This window comes from Microtus pennsylvanicus, chromosome 19 (genome assembly GCF_037038515.1).
Source record: "Microtus pennsylvanicus isolate mMicPen1 chromosome 19, mMicPen1.hap1, whole genome shotgun sequence".
Taxonomy (NCBI): domain Eukaryota; kingdom Metazoa; phylum Chordata; class Mammalia; order Rodentia; family Cricetidae; genus Microtus; species Microtus pennsylvanicus.
In genome coordinates, this window is record NC_134597.1 from 2629393 (window position 1) to 2648182 (window position 18790).

An 18790-nucleotide genomic window follows, 5' to 3' on the forward strand; every position below is an offset into this window, starting at 1 on the left:
CTCACCGAAGTGTACGGCACTGTTACAAATTGAGTAAGAAAGAGAAGGAAGTTGTTTAACAGTAAAATCCACTTCGTGCAGTCAGGATGCTGACTTGTGAGCACTGGCGCGGAGAATAAAGTTCCCGGATGAGGCAGGAGTGAAAGCCGTGGGGGGGAGCTGACTAGCAAGGACGGCACCCGAGCCTCCCTCCCCTTCACCTCTCTTACAGAGCCCTCCAGAGTCTGCAAGGTTCCCAAGTATTTAATGCAGATTCTAGGAAGTGAGGAATACTGCTCAAAAAAAAGGTCCCCTATGGAAGTCCTATAACCTCCTGAATTCATCTTGGATAATCACGTCTTCCAAGTTAGATATGGCTATCAAAATAAACGATCAATGGGCAGATGCACGGAAGAAAAATCTTCCGGAGACCTGTTGTTTGTCACAGTAAGAATGTGCCCCCGAGGCAGGGAGAAACCAGCTCATGCTGACAGCCGTTAAAACAGCACAGGCTGGAAGCCACAGTTGGTGATTATGATTTTATGGTACTACTGAAAAAAAAAAAACAAAAAAACCTCAACTTTTTTATAAAGTTTATTATACCACAAGGGGGAAAAGGGCTACTGCAGAGCTCTGTCCCACACTCCTCTGAGGAAAAGGATGGCAGGCACCAAGCTATCTTGGGCCAGTGGCCTGCCTGGTAACTCTGGAGTCCCAAGTATCTGCCAGCACTAGGCAGAAGTCTGCTTGAACCACACAAGACACCGGGGGAATGAGGGGAGAAAGAAAAAAAAGTGACTCTGGGGAGTTAGTTAAGACAAAGGGAGAAAGGATCCTGGATTTTTTTTTTTTCACGTTTGTAATGCAGAGGAGAGAAACACGAACTTGTAACTTGTATGCTCATTCTTTTTAGAACGTTTGTCAGGAGACGAAAGGTTTCCATGACAAGTCTGTGTACTGGCTACGTGAAAACGTTCCAGTTCTCCTCAGAGTCCCCACTGCAAAGGAGGCGAATGTTCCAGATACTGTAAGAGAACAGTGGAGTTGATGTTCCTGCTGCGCTGCACTGTTGGGAAGCCCCTGGGTTGACTCTATGTGCACTTTCCCCCACTCATGCTGGTTCTGCTCTCTGAAGCAGAGGGGAGCTCATGGCTACTTCCACCCGACTGGAGCTAAGCATTTCCAGACCCTCTGAGGATACCCTCCAGGACAGAGTACTTGCCCACCAACCTCACAGACTGTTCTGCAAGTTGTCTAATGTGTCAACATCTCTCTTCAAACTGACAGCCAGAAATGAACACAATACTCCAGATGTGCTTGATTAGAACAAGGCCCTATTAATTTTTATGATGTACAGACATTACAAGTTAATCCCACAGTCTAACTTGGATTTTTATTTTCATAAGCCACACCATGCCCTTGCTTCATACTGGTCTTCCTAAGAAACAGGAAGCACACCAGAGTCACCCCCTCCTCTTCATATCAGTGAATTAAAGTACACTGGCTGCTGCATTCTGTGCTTGCGGCATGACACTCGACTCAACTTAAATGGTATTTAGCTCTAAATTCTGCTACATATTTTCAACAGCTATTCCTTTTCCAGTCATCCATGAACTGTAAAGCAAGCCTTCTAGATCTCTGTCAAAAATCACTATGCCAATGTTAAACAAGTGAAGACCCAGGGTGAGGCTTTGTGGCTCTAGTCGGTTCCCACTTCTTCAGACCCAGGAAGTAACCTGTACACATCTGGCCAGCGCTGGTCCCATTTAGTGTCTGGCTCACACACAGATCCTGGTAATTAGTCTGAATACCATCTCTCACATCAGGCTGCAAACTGCTTCCCTAAAAACAAGGCTCTTATCTTTCCAAATAAAGTGTAAAAGATCCACACAGCTTAAAAGTACTTGTCTATGAAAACATACATTCACACCAAGCAAAAGCCAGAAAGAATACCAGTGAAAAGGTTTATGGCAGGCTGCAGAGGTTCTTGGGGTTTATTGTTGCTATTGTTTAATCCATTGCCGTCTTTACTACAGTTACAAATTCTTTAAAATAATTCACAATGAAAATCATGTACAGAGAATTCGGCTTGGAAGCAGTCCATGTGAAATGGCTTTAGACCATTGAGAATCTCTTTCCAACCGGAAAACTCTACTCAGAAAAATAGTCTCTGATACGACTTGTTGATCCCTAGGAATATCAGCCTCGCTTTCTTCCTTTCTCCCCGGTTCTTCTTTACCTATTCTTTTCAGCACTACATTGCTATTTAGACTTAAGAACCTAATAATAAGGGAAAGAACAGACTAGAAACCTGGATCCTGAAATTTAGAAAAACAGTCTGGATGGTGTGTGTGCCTGTGTGTATGAGCACGCGAAAGCGTGTGTGCGTGTCTGTGTGTGTCCAGCCATCCCTCTGTCTGCCTCTGCTAGAGACGTTGAGAAATTGGAAAAACCGGATAGAGACTAAAACAGAGCAAAGTGTAAAGACTCCTTCCAGCCCAAGAACCCGAACAGACAAACCTGTCTCATCTGATTACCTAGGGTCCTGTTCCACGCTGAGACTAGGAAATAAATAAACAGAATATAGATTTAGGGGCTTAGAATAGAGACTGTGGAAGGGTAAGCTTAAAGAAAAAGGACGGGGAAGGGTATGAGCCTATAGGCAATTAAGGAAAAAGAAAAGAAACAATTGTGGGATACTTGTAGAGAAAAATAGCATGTACAAACACTGTCCTGAGATCCACAAACCATCTGAAAAACAGCACATGCAAATACTGTCCTGAGATCCACAAACCATCTGAAAAACAGCGTGTACAAACACTGTCCTGAGATCCACAAACCACCTGAAAAACAGCACATGCAAATACTGTCCTGAGATCCACAAACAATCTGAAAAACAGCATGTGCAAACACTGTCCAGAGATCCACAAACCATCTGAAAAGCGGCATGTGCAAACACTGTCCTGAGATCCACAAACCATCTGAAAAGCGGCATGTGCAAACACTGTCCTGAGATCCACAAACAATCGGACTATTTGACTTGAAGCATTTTCAACAAGCCAGGATTTCTTCACCGTTACCATCTTTTCTTTAGGGACGAGTTTCATCAGCGCAGTAGTGCTGAAAGCTGGGCACACGCTATCTTTCTCTCTCAGGTTATATCTAGTCCTTCTTTGTGGTGTTGTTCATTCCTGTTTGCAAAGTCGGGGAGACAAGTGGAAATTCCATTTGGCTTAGAAATACAATTTACTCCCCGGACTAAAAGATGTGCTACCTATAAGAGCAAACCAATAGCTGCTAAATTCATGGTAAACGGTTACAACAATAGATAAAATGAGCAATTCAAACCCTAGCTACTTTTCTGACAAGTAAAAATTTTATCTTGTTTAAGCCAACTACAGGTGGCAAATCAGCATATCAAATTCTCATTAAAAAGGATAAAATGTCCAAATAGGAGGTCTACTATTTGGCATGTGAAAATTCTACCCATGCTTTAGAATAGAAATCCCTTACTCCTCTAGAATTTACCCTAAATATAAGATACAAATCAACAGCTTCACAGATACAGGGCAAATTGCCATAAAATAGGTAAAATATACAAACAGAAGAAATATTATGTGTGATATCAAAACCCTACTTGGTGCTAAAGTACTTTCCCTGCCTACACTACCGAAAACTAAACATGGTGGCAAAGCAAGAAATTGATAGCTCCAGAGAAAACTCTAACAGAAATGGACAAAACGTTCAGCTACAAAGGACAGCTAGTACCTAGGGAGGTAAGTCATGCCTAGGAACAGTGCACGCCTTCCATGCTGACCCTTGTGAAAACCGGGCACAAAAAAATCCACACAGAGAAAATCGCTTAGGAAATCTGAAATTCACCTGCATGGTAAACACCAAGAGAATTTGAGAGTCTTGTCTATCAGAATTAGGACACACGGGGATTTAAAGTACGTTTTGGTGACAACAACAAGAAAAATCTAAAGTATCTATTAATTTTGTCTGTTCAGTTCAATGTTGTTTTGCTCCTTCAGATAGCAAGAAAGTTTTACCTGAATATCTGTTATTGCTTTTTCCATGGGAAAATTATAATTTGACGCAAAGTGAAATTCTTTTCCTAAGTAGACATTAAAAACCTCAAGGATATTGATCAGGATTACAGCTACACGTGAGAATACTGAGGTCAGGGAGTCTGTTCAGCTCGTGGGTTTGAAACCGCTGCTGTTACGGCTGCTCATATACATCAACCAGAAAATATTAATTTAATATTTTCTTTTAAAGAAAACTGTAAAATTAATGTTATTTGATGCTCAAAATCTACTTACTTGGAAAGAAAACATAAAGAAAATTAATTTGATCCACTGTTTATATTGAGAAAAAAATATACGCAACCCTCTGAAAAAAATGTCTTCTTTAGATACCTCTGTAAGCAAAGAGGTAGTTTGCCTCCCCGCAGCAAGGCGAGGGTGTCACAGGTGATCTCGGTCGCCTTTACTAAGGCTCTCTCTGGAATTTGGACAATGAATAGAATAACTATTATTACAAAAATACAAACAAAGCCTTTTTTTACTTTTTAAGACAAAAAAAATCCTGGTTCAAATTTTGAAATGAAAAATCAAACTAGTTTAAACTTTGAAAGATTCGGTGATATTTTAAACTTGAATTTTCTTATATTTTTAATCCATGCTTACTATAAATTTCACCTTTGGAAAAAGCAAAGCTATCAAGGAACAGCTAGGTGAATTAACTTCGTACGAGAAACAACTGCGAAGCACAAGGCAGTCCCGCGGCAGCCAGAACAGCGACTGTTAAATAAACATTCCTTTAAAAATCCTGTAATTAGTCTGTCTCACAGAAGAGAATAAACATTTTTAAATTCAAAAAACATGATTATGTTCACCTAGCTTCCTTGATAAATGCCTTTCCTGCTGGAAACCTGCACCTCCTCATTTCTGTTTCTGGGGGTCAACGCATAATTTCTGATAAGTTGGTTCCCAGTAAATCAATGAGTATTAGCTTAATGCTAAAAAGCTGAACGCTTTTTTTTTATAGCGCAAGGTCCCTTCCACCTTGTGGTGTACAATGAATCAAAGTCTTGCTTTTTTCTTTAAGGGAAAAAGCTGTAGGAATCTTCCTGAAACGCACCGAGTTTTAGTCTGGAAAGACAAATATCTTTCACCTGTGGTGAATAAATCCAACTCCGTTGTAGACAATTTGATTTTTAACTTTAACTTTTTGGACAAAGATTTAGCAACAGATTGTCAATTTTCTCAGCACCTAACATTTTGAGCAGCTTAAGTGGTAATCCACGTTGCTTTATTTCGCCTCCTTTCTCTTCAGTATTTGAGTGATTTTGACCCTTTGCAAATTTCCCTAACGTTAAAAACAAAAATCACAAGTTTATATGAACCAAGCCGAGCAAATGTTTGTAGTTGAGTCTCAACAACCTGTTTCTTAGGTTTACGCGTGCAGTTACTGTGCTCAAAAACATTCATTCACCCCCAAGACTTAGATAAACATAACGGCGGCGCGGGGAGAAAGCCGAGGTCTCTGTGTAAACCTTGTAATCATCACCAAAAGCCCGTAGCTGAGACCTCCAAAGCACCCACAGCTGTTTTTAATTGTTCCTTCCTTTCCCCTCAGAATGTATCCAGTAGGGCAACGGGTGCTGCTTGCAGCATCTCTGGCCCCCAGCCATGGCTGACCCTGACCCGGACACCTTTGGTTCCCAGCATTTTATGATTCTGCTTCCTTGTTTGGTAAGACCTAAGAAAAAGCAGGTTTGCGCCACCAGGAAATATTCTTAAAAAAAAAGAATGGGGTGGGGGGGATTTCAGTCTTTTGAATGTCATATTTCGGTGGTCTCTGTCTCTCAATCAGATTCCCGAAAGGGAGAAAAGACGAGCATCTTTGTGTAAGAAGAAAGCAGCTGGTCAGCCATGTCCTTTGGCTCGCATGTAGGCCAAGGAGTCTCAATGGTGGGGTAAAGACCCCCCCCCACCCCAAGGGGCAATGAACCCCAGGTCTCTGCTTCAGGGATCCGAAGATGTCCACCACCAGGGTGGGGGTGGAGGTGCGGGGGGGGGGAGGAGGGGTGCTCACAGTAGAAACTGGAGCCGGATTCCTGCCCTGCTGGACAGGGAGGGGCCGTGGGGGTGCCGAAAGAAAGAAAGGGCCAGGGGTCAAGCCTGGGGAGGGACCCACGGGGCCGGGGAAGTGGGCTTCAGCATGCCCGAAGAGCGGGGTGCTGTGGGGCAGTGAGCGTAGAGAGGGGCTCAGCACCCTCTGGGCGCGCCCTGGTACCCCGGAACCCGAGTGGGGGGATGGGGAGGCGACGGCCTGTGGTGTCCCCCCCCATCCTCCATGTCGCGCGCAGGCCACTAACCTGTCAGTAAGAACGTGCCAGTGGTCGCGGGGCTCATCTTGCGTGTCCCCCGACCCTTTCCCGTCCAAGCACAGGGGTCTCCCAGCTCCCACTACCACGATAATAGAATTCTTGGCCTGCCCAGGCCGGCTTCTCCCCTCCCCTCCCTTTCTTCTTTCCTCCCAGCTAGGCCGTTTCGGCATCGGTCCCGTGCACCCCCCATCCGGGCCCATGCTCCCCCTAGCGGCGGGCCAGCGCAGCGCACGCCGCATCCCCCCATCCCCCCAGGCGCCCGCCCACGCAGCCCCCCCCTCTCCGCCCCCGCAAGCCCGCGAAGCACGCTGGGATTTGGCGCCCCCTCCTCGGAACAGACTATATAAGGCGGGCAGTCCGGAGCTCTCGGCACACGCGTTTCCAGTGTGTCGAAGAACCCAGCAGAATCCTGACGGCGACCTGAGGAAGGGAGCCCATCCGAGGCGGTCCACCGGGCCTCGCCGCGGTCCGCTGCGCGACTGCGGTCCGGAGCTTCTCCGGACCGCGGTCACCAGTGGACCATCGCGGGCCAGGTGTGGGACCCCGTCATCCTTCCCGGCTTCGCAGAGGGGTCCTCGAGTGGTGAGTATGCGGTGAGGATTTTTTTTTTTTTAACGATCACACGCAATCCCCGTTTTTTGTTTTTCCAGGAGCTGCGGGAGATGAAGTAGCGCCCCGGAATATCTCCTCGCATATCTTTTTTCTTTTCCCACGCCTTCAGTGGCCGGATCCTGAGAGACGCGAGTGTGGAAAGCGAGCCTTCACGGCTTCGGGTGTCCACGACCCGCGTCCGGAATTGGTCAGTAGACGCATGAGCTGCGGACAGTGATGAGCTGCAGACGCACATGAGCTACAGACCGAATTGCAATCTGCTCCTGAAAGGCGCTACGAAGTGACGGCTCTGCAACTCTACGGCGCTTCGATGCGCTACAAACGGAGAAGCGCGCTTTACTACTTGCGCTGCAGACGGGCGCTACATGCGCCACTGCGATGAACTAACAGGCGCTTCATGCGCTACGAACTACTAATGGGCGCTTCATGCGCTAAAACCGGACGGGCGCTTCATGCGCTTCGAAATACTAATGGGCGCTTCATGCGCTTTTCTGTACTAATGGGCGCTTCATGCGCTCTGCGATGTACCAATGGGCGCTTATTGCGCTCCAGTGTGTGCTAATGGGCGCTTCATGCGCTCTGCCATGTACTAATGGGCGCCTTATGCGCTTTTGCGCGCAAACTTGCGCTTCAGGCGCAACAAATCAGCCCGAACCGCGGCGATCCGCGCGGCAATCCGCGGCGATCCGCGGCCGATTCGTGCTTCACGCACTGAATTCTGAGCCGTAGGAAGGTAACCGAATACGAGTACGCAAGAAAAATGAATTTACAAATGCGTCACAAACTGCTGCAGAGCAATAGCCCACTCTTGAGCTCCAGAAAAAGTGGTTTTGGAAAGACGAGGGAAAAAGTACAACTCTCTCCCTGGAGGGGGGTACAAAACGCGGTTCGCCGTTTTGGAACAGGTCCCGTTTCTGTTTTTCTGTAGGACAGCTAGCTGCGTGATGGTGGGCGCGGGGGGGGGGGCAAAATGGAGCCCTGGGCTGCAAAAATTAGTGTTTAAAATTCTGCCCACGCCATTCCTGCTCAGGCAGGAGCGTGGAGGGGTGTTGGATTTTGGAGATGGCCGAATGGGCCTTGTCTAGGGGTGATTGATTGAGGTGACGATGCAGTTGGCTTGGTGGCGCAGATAGGCCTACAGCAACAGTTTGTGCAAACTGGTTTGCTAGATGGGTTTGAGGCAGAAGGGGGGGGTGGCGGTGGCTTGCTCTTGCAGCCATGCGCGGATTGAGGCGGAGGGGGGGTGGCGGTGGCTTGCTCTTGCAGCCATGCGCGGATTGAGGCGGAGGGGGGGGTGGCGGTGGCTTGCTCTTGCGGCCATGCGCGGATTGAGGAGGAGGGGGGGGTGGCGGTGGCTTGCTCTTGCGGCCATGCGCGGAAATTGGACACTTGGGAGCTGGTGGGGGGCGGTCTGGGGAGGTGGGGGGGCGGGGGGAGGCGCGCAGACACTCTGCGGCCCTGTAGCAGCCAGTCTCAGACCTGCCCCTCCCCTCCTAGCCTGCCTCTGCAGTGTCGAGGCCTAGCGCCTCGTCCACGCGCCTCGTCCACGCGCCTCGCTGGTCACGCGCTTTTCCAGAACATGCTTCCACAGGCCCTCCCTCCCAAGTGCTGACGTCATAGAGCCAACCTTCCCAGGGCCCGCCTCCAATGACGTAACCAGCTCAGCCCTGCCCCAGGCCTGCCTCCTCTGAGGCGGCCTCCCAGCCCCTCCCGCCCGAGGCCTGCCTCTTCTGACGTGGCCTCCTCAGCCCCGCCCAGGACCCGCCTCCTCTGTGGCGGCCTCCCCAGCCCCTCCTGAGGCCCGCCTCCTCTGACGTAACCTGCTCTGTCCAGCCCATGCCCCGCCTCTCTAATGCCTGACTCCGCCCAGAGCTCCTCCACTGAGGAGGCTCAGAGCCCCGCCTTCCCCTCATCCTGCCTGCGCATGCGCAGTGTGGGCCCCAGCCCCTCCCAGCAGGTTTGCCTCCACTGCGCAAGTGCGCCACACTGTCTGAGCCTGGCTGTACAGCCCCGCCTCCCTGCTGTTTCAATGTTGCGCAGTTTTGATTTTTGTCCACAGGTGTCTAGTAAATATAAGAATAATAAGAATAATTAGCAACAATAATAAGTATGCTTGGCATGTATAAGCACTTTTAATAAGTGCCTTGCATTATTAAATAAAATGATCCCACAATTAAAACTGATAGTGGGATATGGGAACTTCTAATAAGACCTGGCTGATGCCTTAAAGCAATTAAGCCAATTATTTATTTTAAATTAAAAATTAAATTTAAAATATTTTCATATTTAATTATTTTCTCAAGACACCATTGGACTTCCTGGAATTGAATGCTTTGGTGAATACAGAAACAGGAGCAGCTTGAACTGTGTTTCTTAGGAGTTTGAAGTGGCACTGGTTTATGGCTTGGCCTCTGAGGAAGAAGTTTGTGAGCATATAAACGTTTCAGTTTCTTGATTTTCTTTAAGAATTCTAGGTGATTAGCTCTGACTGACATGCCTATATACAGTAAACTGTGCTTGGCACATAGTAGGCATTCAGTAACTGTTTGTTGAATGGCCAAAGCAAATTAATGTCTTGCTGCTGGCCTTCAGGCTTTTGAGTTTTTGGTCCTTTTCCTGTGGTGCTTTGCTGTCCTGAGCTGAGCTGCTGGTCACTCTCTCACACATTTAAAAAGTGGGTTTTTGAGTTCCAGTAAAGTAAGCTGTAATTATAATGTGAAATAAAATTATATTCCAAATAATTAGCTTTTTTCATAAAAAGCTAATTATTTGATATTCCAAATAATTAGCTTTTTTCATAAAAAGCTAATTATTTGATATTCCAAGTAATTAGCTTTTTTCATAAAAAGCTAATTATTTGCTGTCCCAAGGAATTAGCTTTTTTCATAAAAAGCTAATTTAAATTTGGGGCAAGTGGGTTATTAATGCTACATGTTGACATTTAAAATTTGTGTGATGTAACTGAGTGGTTACATTACAAGACATAGATTGTTTCAACTGGCTTAATTAAACATCTGTAATTTACAGACAAGCCAAATAGAAATATCTCTTAATTAATGAAGAAATTAAGAAAAATGGTTCTATATATTACAGACTATGAACCAGGATTTTGTTAAGGGGAGTTATAGGCTCTTGCCCACAGTTCTCCCCCTCCTAATGCCCCTCCTTAATTTTATCTGCCTATTAAAGAGGTTCAAAACATTGGAAATAAATACATGCAAATTAGAATTTGCATTTCACATAATATTAAGAAAAGGACATTTAAAATTTAAAGCAACTAAGAGTTGCTTATTGGTGTTTCATTTCCTAATGAGACATTTATATAAGATTATTTACTATTATTATACTTTGATGTGTTTGGGGGAATTAAAGAAGAATTTGAAGTCATTGTAAAGGCCCAATAATTAATCAGATGTACTTATTTATTTCTAAATAGACTAAAATGTAATTATCGTATGTGAAGATGGTCCCTGACTCAGGTAGCTTGGTGTGACCTTCCAGTTTTCAGGAATGGGAGTGTTCTGAAAACCCCACTCCTAATCTAGCCCCTTGAAAGGGATAAATCAAATTAAAATTAAGTCAAAATTTGTGCTGCCCCAGTTGCTCTCAAACTTTTCATTACTTGTTTATAATTACTGTTTAACTGTTTTCCCAGGGCCCTATTACTTTTCTGATTAAATACTCTTTTTTACAGTAGAGCCCCACCCCCAAAATGCAAGACCCCCAATAGGGTGAGCCTAGGGTCTAGGAGTGGGGAAGGTCACAAACCTTAAAGTGGTGACCTCACAAGCCAAATGAGGCCTTTAATTTGTTTAGCTAGTACTGTATTATTAAAAACCAAAAGTGCCCCCCTGAATATCCTGGTGGGAGGGGCACACTTCTCCAAGGTGTCCAGGTGCAGCCCCCCTGAATATCCTGGTGGGAGGGGCACACTTCTCCAAGGTGCCCGGGTGCAGCCCCCCTGAGTATCCTGGTGGGAGGGGCACACTTCTCCAAGGTGCCTGGGTGCAGCCCCCCTGAATATCCTGGTGGGAGGGGCACACTTCTCCAAGGTGCCCTGGTGCAGCCCCCCTGAATATCCTGGTGGGAGGGGCACACTTCTCCAAGGTTCCTGGGTGCAGCCCCCCTGAATATCCTGGTGGGAGGGGCACACTTCTCCAAGGTGTCCAGGTGCAGCCCCCTGAGTATCCTGGTGGGAGGGGCACACTTCTCCAAGGTGCCTGGGTGCAGCCCCCCTGAATATCCTGGTGGGAGGGGCACACTTCTCCAAGGTACATGGGTGCAGCCCCCCTGAATATCCTGGTGGGAGGGGCACACTTCTCCAAGGTGTCCAGGTGCAGCCCCCTGAGTATCCTGGTGGGAGGGGCACACTTCTCCAAGGTGCCCGGGTGCAGCCCCCCTGAGTATCCTCGTGGGAGGGGCACACTTCTCCAAGGTTCCCGGGTTCAGCCCCCCTGAGTATCCTCGTGGGAGGGGCACACTTCTCCAAGGTGCCCGGGTGCAGCCCCCCTGAGTATCCTCGTGGGAGGGGCACACTTCTCCAAGGTGCCCGGGTGCAGCCCCCCTGAATATCCTGGTGGGAGGGGCACACTTCTCCAAGGTGCCCAGGTGCAGCCCCCCTGAGTATCCTGGTGGGAGGGGCACACTTCTCCAAGGTGCCTGGGTGCAGCCCCCCTGAATATCCTGGTGAGAGGGGCACACATCTCCAAGGTACACGAGTGCAGCCCCCCTGAATATCCTGGTGGGAGGGGCACACTTCTCCAAGGTGCCCGGGTGTAGCCCCCCTGAATATCCTGGTGGGAGGGGCACACTTCTCCAAGGTGCCCTGGTGCAGCCCCCCTGAGTTTCCTCGTGGAAGGGGCACACTTCTCCAAGGTGCACAGGTGCAGACCCCCTGAATATCCTGGTGGGAGGGGCACACTTCTCCAAGGTGCCCGGGTGCAGCCCCCCTGAGTATCCTCGTGGGAGGGGCACACTTCTCCAAGGTGCCCAGGTGCAGCCCCCCTGAATATCCTGGTGGGAGGGGCACACTTCTCCAAGGTGCCCGGGTGCAGCCCCCCTGAGTATCCTCGTGGGAGGGGCACACTTCTCCAAGGTGCCCGGGTGCAGCCCCCCTGAGTATCCTCGTGGGAGGGGCACACTTCTCCAAGGTGCCCAGGTGCAGCCCCCCTGAATATCCTGGTGGGAGGGGCACACTTCTCCAAGGTGCCCGGGTGCAGCCCCCCTGAGTATCCACGTGGGAGGGGCACACTTCTCCAAGGTGCCCTGGTGCAGCCCCCCTGAGTATCCTCGTGGGAGAGGCACACTTCTCCAAGGTGCCCGGGTGCAGCCCCCCTGAATATCCTCGTGGGAGGGGCACACTTCTCCAAGGTGCCCTGGTGCAGCCCCCCTGAATATCCTGGTGGGAGGGGCACACTTCTCCAAGGTGCCCGGGTGCAGCCCCCCTGAGTATCCTCGTGGGAGGGGCACACTTCTCCAAGGTGCCCAGGTGCAGCCCCCCTGAGTATCCTCGTGGGAGGGGCACACTTCTCCAAGGTGCAAGGGTGCAGCCCCCTGAGTATCCTCGTGGGAGGGGCACACTTCTCCAAGGTTCCCGGGTGCAGCCCCCCTGAGTATCCTCGTGGGAGGGGCACACTTCTCCAAGGTGCCCTGGTGCAGCCCCCCTGAGTTTCCTCGTGGGAGGGGCACACTTCTCCAAGGTTCCCGGGTTCAGCCCCCCTGAGTTTCCTCGTTGGAGGGGCACACTTCTCCAAGGTGCCCTGGTGCAGCCCCCCTGAGTTTCCTCGTGGGAGGGGCACACTTCTCCAAGGTGCCCGGTTGCAGCCCCCCTGAATATCCTGGTGGGAGGGGCACACTTCTCCAAGGTGCCCTGGTGCAGCCCCCCTGAATATCCTCTTGGGAGGGTCACACTTCTCCAAGGTGCCCAGGTGCAGCCCCCCTGAATATCCTGGTGGGAGGGGCACACTTCTCCAAGGTGCCCTGGTGCAGCCCCCCTGAGTATCCTCGTGGGAGGGGCACACTTCTCCAAGGTGCCCAGGTGCAGCCCCCCTGAATATCCTGGTGGGAGGGGCACACTTCTCCAAGGTGCCCTGGTGCAGCCCCCCTGAGTATCCTCGTGGGAGGGGCACACTTCTCCAAGGTGCCCAGGTGGAGCCCCCCTGAATATCCTGGTGGGAGGGGCACACTTCTCCAAGGTGCCTGGGTGCAGCCCCCCTGAGTTTCCTCGTGGGAGGGGCACACTTCTCCAAGGTATAGGGGTACAGCCCCTCCCCCATTCCCTTAACTCAAGTCTCTTTTTAAATTATCTTTTACAAACAATGAGATATTTTGCAATATCAATACAAATGGTGTATTGATTGCTGATTTGCTAATGCAATTTCTGTCCTACAATGAATTGTCTTTTGTAAGTGTTAATGTCCACCAGACTTGGCTTCAGTAAAGCCCACCCCGTTTGGTTGTGTACCTTCCTGACCTGGATTAGGCCGCACCAAGCCATGCTGAGACCATCTTAAGGAAGTTTTTAATTTCTGCTTTGAAATTGTTATTTTCTAGATGACAGAAGTCACACTTTAGTCACCTGACCAGTGGTTTTTTTTTTTTTTTTTTGAGGAGAGATTACAGCAGTTTAATTAAAAAATATTGCTTTGTTTTGACTATGGTCTTTGTTACTAATATACTTGTCTTTAAAGAATTGGGAATGCCACAGGTCAAGGTGTCTTCTAATTTTTAAAAACATGAATATTATCAGTTATCTGTTTAAAGTGATTAAGTAGAAGTGTTAAACCTGTTAAAATGGCACACTCTTCCCTGTCCTTTAAGGACCTTGTGTGCTCTACTCATTGGAGAGGCCACAGGACGGCTTGGGATAAAGGGAAAATGGCTGCAGGTGGTTGTAGCAGGGGAGGGGTCTAAAAGATGGGAGGGGGGAAAGCAGGGGGATGGACAAGGGTGATGAACAGGTGTCACGTGGGATGACAGTTTTCCTCTTTTCAAAAAATATTCTATTGAATAAAATATTAGCTGCTTTCCACCCAACTTTTCTAATTAACATTTTTAAATCTTTGTTTGTTTCATAGAATTTAATAGTGCCCATTTTCGCCTTGATTGGCCAGAGAAAAATAACTTAGTTTTAAACTTTTGTTTATTTAAACTTTATGTCATTAAACTTTCATTTGAACTTTTTAAATTAAAAGTTTGTAACTATTAAGAAGTTCAAACTTTTGAAAACAGAACTTCAAAACTTTCTGAAGTTTCAGGCTTTAAACCTAAAAGTTGTTTGTAGTTTAAACTTTTAAAAAGTTTTTTTTTTTAACTTCAGTAAACTTAGTTAAACTTTTTAAAAAGTTTGCTAGACTGTCCAATTTCAAAGTTTGTAAAACTTTAATATCTTATTCTTTACTATAACTACTTTAATTGTCTTAATTTGAGATTTGAGATCCTTATGAATCCATAATTATCTAATTGTACTTAACTTTTTTTTTTTAGGAAGTACATAAGCAGACAGTGTCCCATGGTTATCACTACCCTCATTATGAAAACATTTCAACTCTTCCCCCCTCCCACATCCACTCATCTTTCTGGAGTCCAGGCCTATCCCACCTTAAATTTAGAAGCCTGTGGGTGGGCCCTACGGAAATCTCAATTAAAAACTAAAGACTGCACCGGTGACCTGTAGTATAAATAAACTTCTTCATTTTTTTGAATAATTTTAATTAATAAACATAATAAAGTATATTTTTAATTATCTGTAATTCTGGGTGACCAAGCTGCTATAATTACAGCCCCTTCCCGCTTATAAGAAAGTTGCCTTTTTTAAAATTAATAACCTTGTTAACTAATTAACAGGTATAATTCAGTGATTTATACCTGCATTATTTAATTAAGTCATAATTAAATTTGTTGTATTATCAGGCATCATTAAGAAAAGATGTCCTATTGTATAACCTATTTCTTTTTAGGAGGCATCAATTAATATTTGATTAATGATTGCTTATTAAGGTAAACTGACATCCCTTTGTACTGTTCATTGCCTTTTCTGTCCCATAGACAATTCTGAGGACATTAACTTGTGATCATAAAAGCAATTAGACAGCCTTGTGTTTGTGATAGTGGTTGGTCGACTTTATAATTAGACCTTCGGTGTTAAGTGTTCACCTCTGTTGTGACCTTTGGCCAAGTGTGTACTTCATTTCTTCAGAGCTGATGAGTACAGGCATTGTGGTTCTTATACCCACCTCTTTTGTGTGTGTGGATTGTTATTGATTAGAGTATTAGTTATTTTTTTCCTAACACCCTTATTAATAAAAGGTATGGTGTTGGGATTATTTGCATAATTAGAAGTTATTTTGCATAATTCACTTCCTATTTATCTTTGCCTTGGAGCTTTCTTGCTGTGTAACCTCCATACAAATGGAGTTGTTTACGATTGTGTACTTTGTAGCCTGGAAAGATGAGTGTGCTTCTGATAAAGGTCGTGTATTAATTATAAGGAGCAGGTGGCTTTTTTAGGAGAACAGGCATTTGGATGTCTGGACATCAAGAGGCGGTGTGCTTTTTATTATTTTGCGAGTGATTCCTTCATCCCCCTTTGAGGGCGTGTGTTCTGTTAATTATCAATAGATATTTTTATATTGTTTACATATTTATAATATTGTTTTTATATTGTTTATAGCGACTGCTTTGAATGTATATGTTGAATGGATGCTTTTGCTCTCATTTACAGGAATAAGCGTGTTTTGAGGCCCCGGAGGAGACGCCGACCACGAAGGGCCCAGAATCCAGGGCACCCTCCCCGGTGTGAGGCAACACCTGGGAGGTCCCCTCCTACCACCACCATGGCTACCGGGGGTTTCGACTGCCCGCCCCCTCCTCCTCCTCCTCCCCCCAACAACAACAACAACAACAACAAGCCCAAGAGCCCCTGCGTGCCCAACAACAACCAGCGCCGCCGCCGCCGCCATGGTGAGATCTCTGGAGAGAGCGACAACGGCTTCGGAGATCAACAGGTGGTCAGGCCGGCCATGAGGAACAACAGCCTGCACACCCAGGTGGAGCTCTTCCCAGGCTACAACGGCAATTTCGGCAATTTCGGCAATTTTGGCAATTTTGGCAATTTCGGCAACTTCGGCAATTTCGGCAATTATCTTCGCAGCCCTCACAGCCCTCGCAGTCCTCGCAGCCTTCGCAGCCTTCGCAACCTTCGCAGCTTTCGCCACCTGCGCGATCACGTGGAAGTCGAAGTTGAGCCAGAACCTCAACACATTCACTTCCGGTTCCGCCTAGAAGACAGTGACGATGACCTTGCGCTCCAGGGTGCTGCAGCGGCCGCTGCTCCAACCATCTTCTTTGACGACGACTGCCTTGAATTCCTTCCTGAGAAGTTTGATGGCAACCCTGACAATCTGAATTACTTCATTGCCCAGTGCCAGACCTTCATGGAGAGGAGCAACAGAGATTTCTCTGCTGACCGTATCCGTGTATGCTTCGTGACAAGCATGCTGACCGGCCGAGCCGCCCGCTGGGCTTCTATTAAGCTGGAACGAGCCAGTTACCTGATGAACAACTACCGTGCCTTTATGATGGAGTTGAGGCAAGTCTTTGAAGACCCTCAGAGACGTGAAGCTGCCAAACGCAAGATCAGACGTCTGCGCCAGGGCTTGGGATCTGTTGCCGAGTACGCCAACTCATTCCAGATGGTGGCCGAGGATCTGGATTGGAATGAGCAGGCTCTAATTGACCAGTTCCTTGAAGGCCTCAGCGACGAAATTCGTGAGGAGGTGTCCCGCCACGAGCTCCCAAACACCCTCTCTGCTCTGATCGGTCTATCCATTCACATTGAGAGAAGACAGGCCCGCGCTGCTGCTGCTGCTGCTGCCGCTGCTCGCAAGCCTCGATCTGAGCCACCCAGGGCCCTGGTGATGCCTCAGAACCACCGCCAGTCTGATCCTACTGAGCCTGTGGGAGGTGCCCGCATGCGCCTGACCCAGGAAGAAAAAGAAAGACGCCGCAAACTGAACTTATGTCTATACTGCGGCAGTGGAGGCCACTACGCTGATAACTGTCCAGCGAAGGCCTCCAAAAATTCACCGTCGGGAAACTCCCCGGCCCCGCTGTAGAGGGACCTTCAGCGACCGGGCCAGACAGAATAAGGTCCCCACCCCCCGAGGCTTCGACTCCGCACCTGCAAGTGATGCTCCAGATCCATATCCCGGGCCGACACACCCTGTTTGTCCGAGCTATGATTGATTCTGGCGCATCCGGCAACTTCATCGATCAAGACTTCGTCATCCAAAATGGGATTCCTCTGAGAATCAAAGAATGGCCAATCATGGTGGAAGCGATAGATGGGCATCCTATAGCCTCGGGCCCAATTGTTCTAGAAACACACCACCTGATTGTTGACCTGGGTGACCACCGAGAACTACTGTCTTTCGATGTGACTCAGTCTCCGTTCTTTCCCATTGTCCTGGGAATTCGTTGGCTGAGCACACACGACCCTCACATTACCTGGAGCACTCGCTCCATTGTCTTCAACTCTGATTACTGCCGATTCCGCTGCCGGGTGTATTCCCAGATACCTCCTGCGCTGCTGCTACCGCCTTATCCTCCACATCCACCGTTCTTCTACCACGTGGATGGATACAGAGTTTTCCACCCTGTGCGGTATTACTACGTCCAGAATGTGTACACACCTGTGGATGAGCACGTCTACCCGGGTCAGCGGCTGGTTGACCCCCACATAGAGATGAACCCTGGACCTCACAGCGTTCCCAGTGGACATGTGTACTCGTTGACTGAATCTGAAATGGCTGCCCTGCGAGAATTCGTGGACAGGAACGTGAAGAATGGACTCATGATCCCGACCGTCGCTCCCAACGGAGCCCAGGTCCTGCAAGTGAAGAGAGGGTGGAAACTCCAAGTCACGTACAATTGCAGAGCTCCACACAACTGCACAGTCCAAAACCAGTACGTTCGCATGACTCTTCCAAACATGGCAGACCAAGCACACCTGGCAACCTATGGTGAATTTGTCCCTCACGTTCACGGGTACCACCACCATCATCACCATATCCCTGTCTATGCCTACGCAGGTCATCAGGTGATGTTTGCATGGCACCCAGTGGGACGAGATATACATGGAAGAATGATCCTCACCCCTGTTGTGATCACCTGGTGTCCACATTGGTACCGCCATCATCCTCATCCGGTACCCCAGTATCCTCCGCCGCAGCCGCCGCCACCTCCGCCGCCGCCACCGCCGCCGCCACCTCCACCACCTCCATCCTACAGTACCTTGTAAAGACTGTCGTGACCTTCGGAGTGTCTCTGCCCTCAACTTTGACCTGTGCAGCTTCTCAGTCAATGACTGTGTGTGCTACTGGATCTTCAGACCACCTGAAGGCACAAAGGCACGCAGGGCTAACGTCAGCTTTCCATCTTGACTGCCAGTTAGTAATTTGACATCTCAATTGCAGACTGGCTAATTTCTTTACAGAGAAGCTGATGCAAACACAGGACCTGCGGATTTCTTACAGAGGGGAGGAGAGGAGGAGGAAGGACACGACCTGCCCGCATCCTAGGACGGGCACCTTCTGAAGGAAGCCAGACTTTCTGGTGCAGCACCGAAAGGCTTCCGTGATTAACTTGCTGCACCCTCCGGAACTTCGCCGACTTCAAACTCCATTTGTCTAACCTCTTTCTTTTTGTTTGATTCTCTACGGCTGCCGTTCACCCTGCTGCAGGATTGGTCACCTTCCTGCCTGACTGCTGAGACTCAGTCTCTAGTTCAGTTTGAGCAGTAGG

At 48.2% G+C, this 18790-nt stretch overlaps 2 protein-coding genes across 8 annotated transcripts in view; one reads left to right on the top strand and one right to left on the bottom strand.

The window, feature by feature from the left end:
- The window catches only part of Sgce (sarcoglycan epsilon), a 70907-nt gene extending 64319 nt beyond the window's left edge, over positions 1-6588 (bottom strand). For 2 of the 7 annotated variants that reach the window (XM_075953591.1, XM_075953590.1), the window contains exon 1: positions 6365-6588. In XM_075953591.1, coding sequence (XP_075809706.1) covers positions 6365-6401 — 37 coding nt within the window. In that variant the 5' untranslated portion in view covers positions 6402-6588. The remainder of the gene's footprint in view (positions 1-6364) is intronic. The other 5 variants (XM_075953588.1, XM_075953587.1, XM_075953589.1 and 2 more) reach the window with 4 other exon arrangements.
- Positions 6589-6716: 128 nt separating this feature from the next.
- On the top strand, positions 6717-18441 carry Peg10 (paternally expressed 10). The gene is given in 3 exon segments (XM_075953379.1): positions 6717-6969; positions 15711-17074; positions 17077-18441. Coding segments are annotated over 3 exon segments (2580 nt in total). The 5' UTR covers positions 6717-6964; the 3' UTR covers positions 18288-18441.
- The last annotated feature ends 349 nt before the right edge of the window (positions 18442-18790 follow it).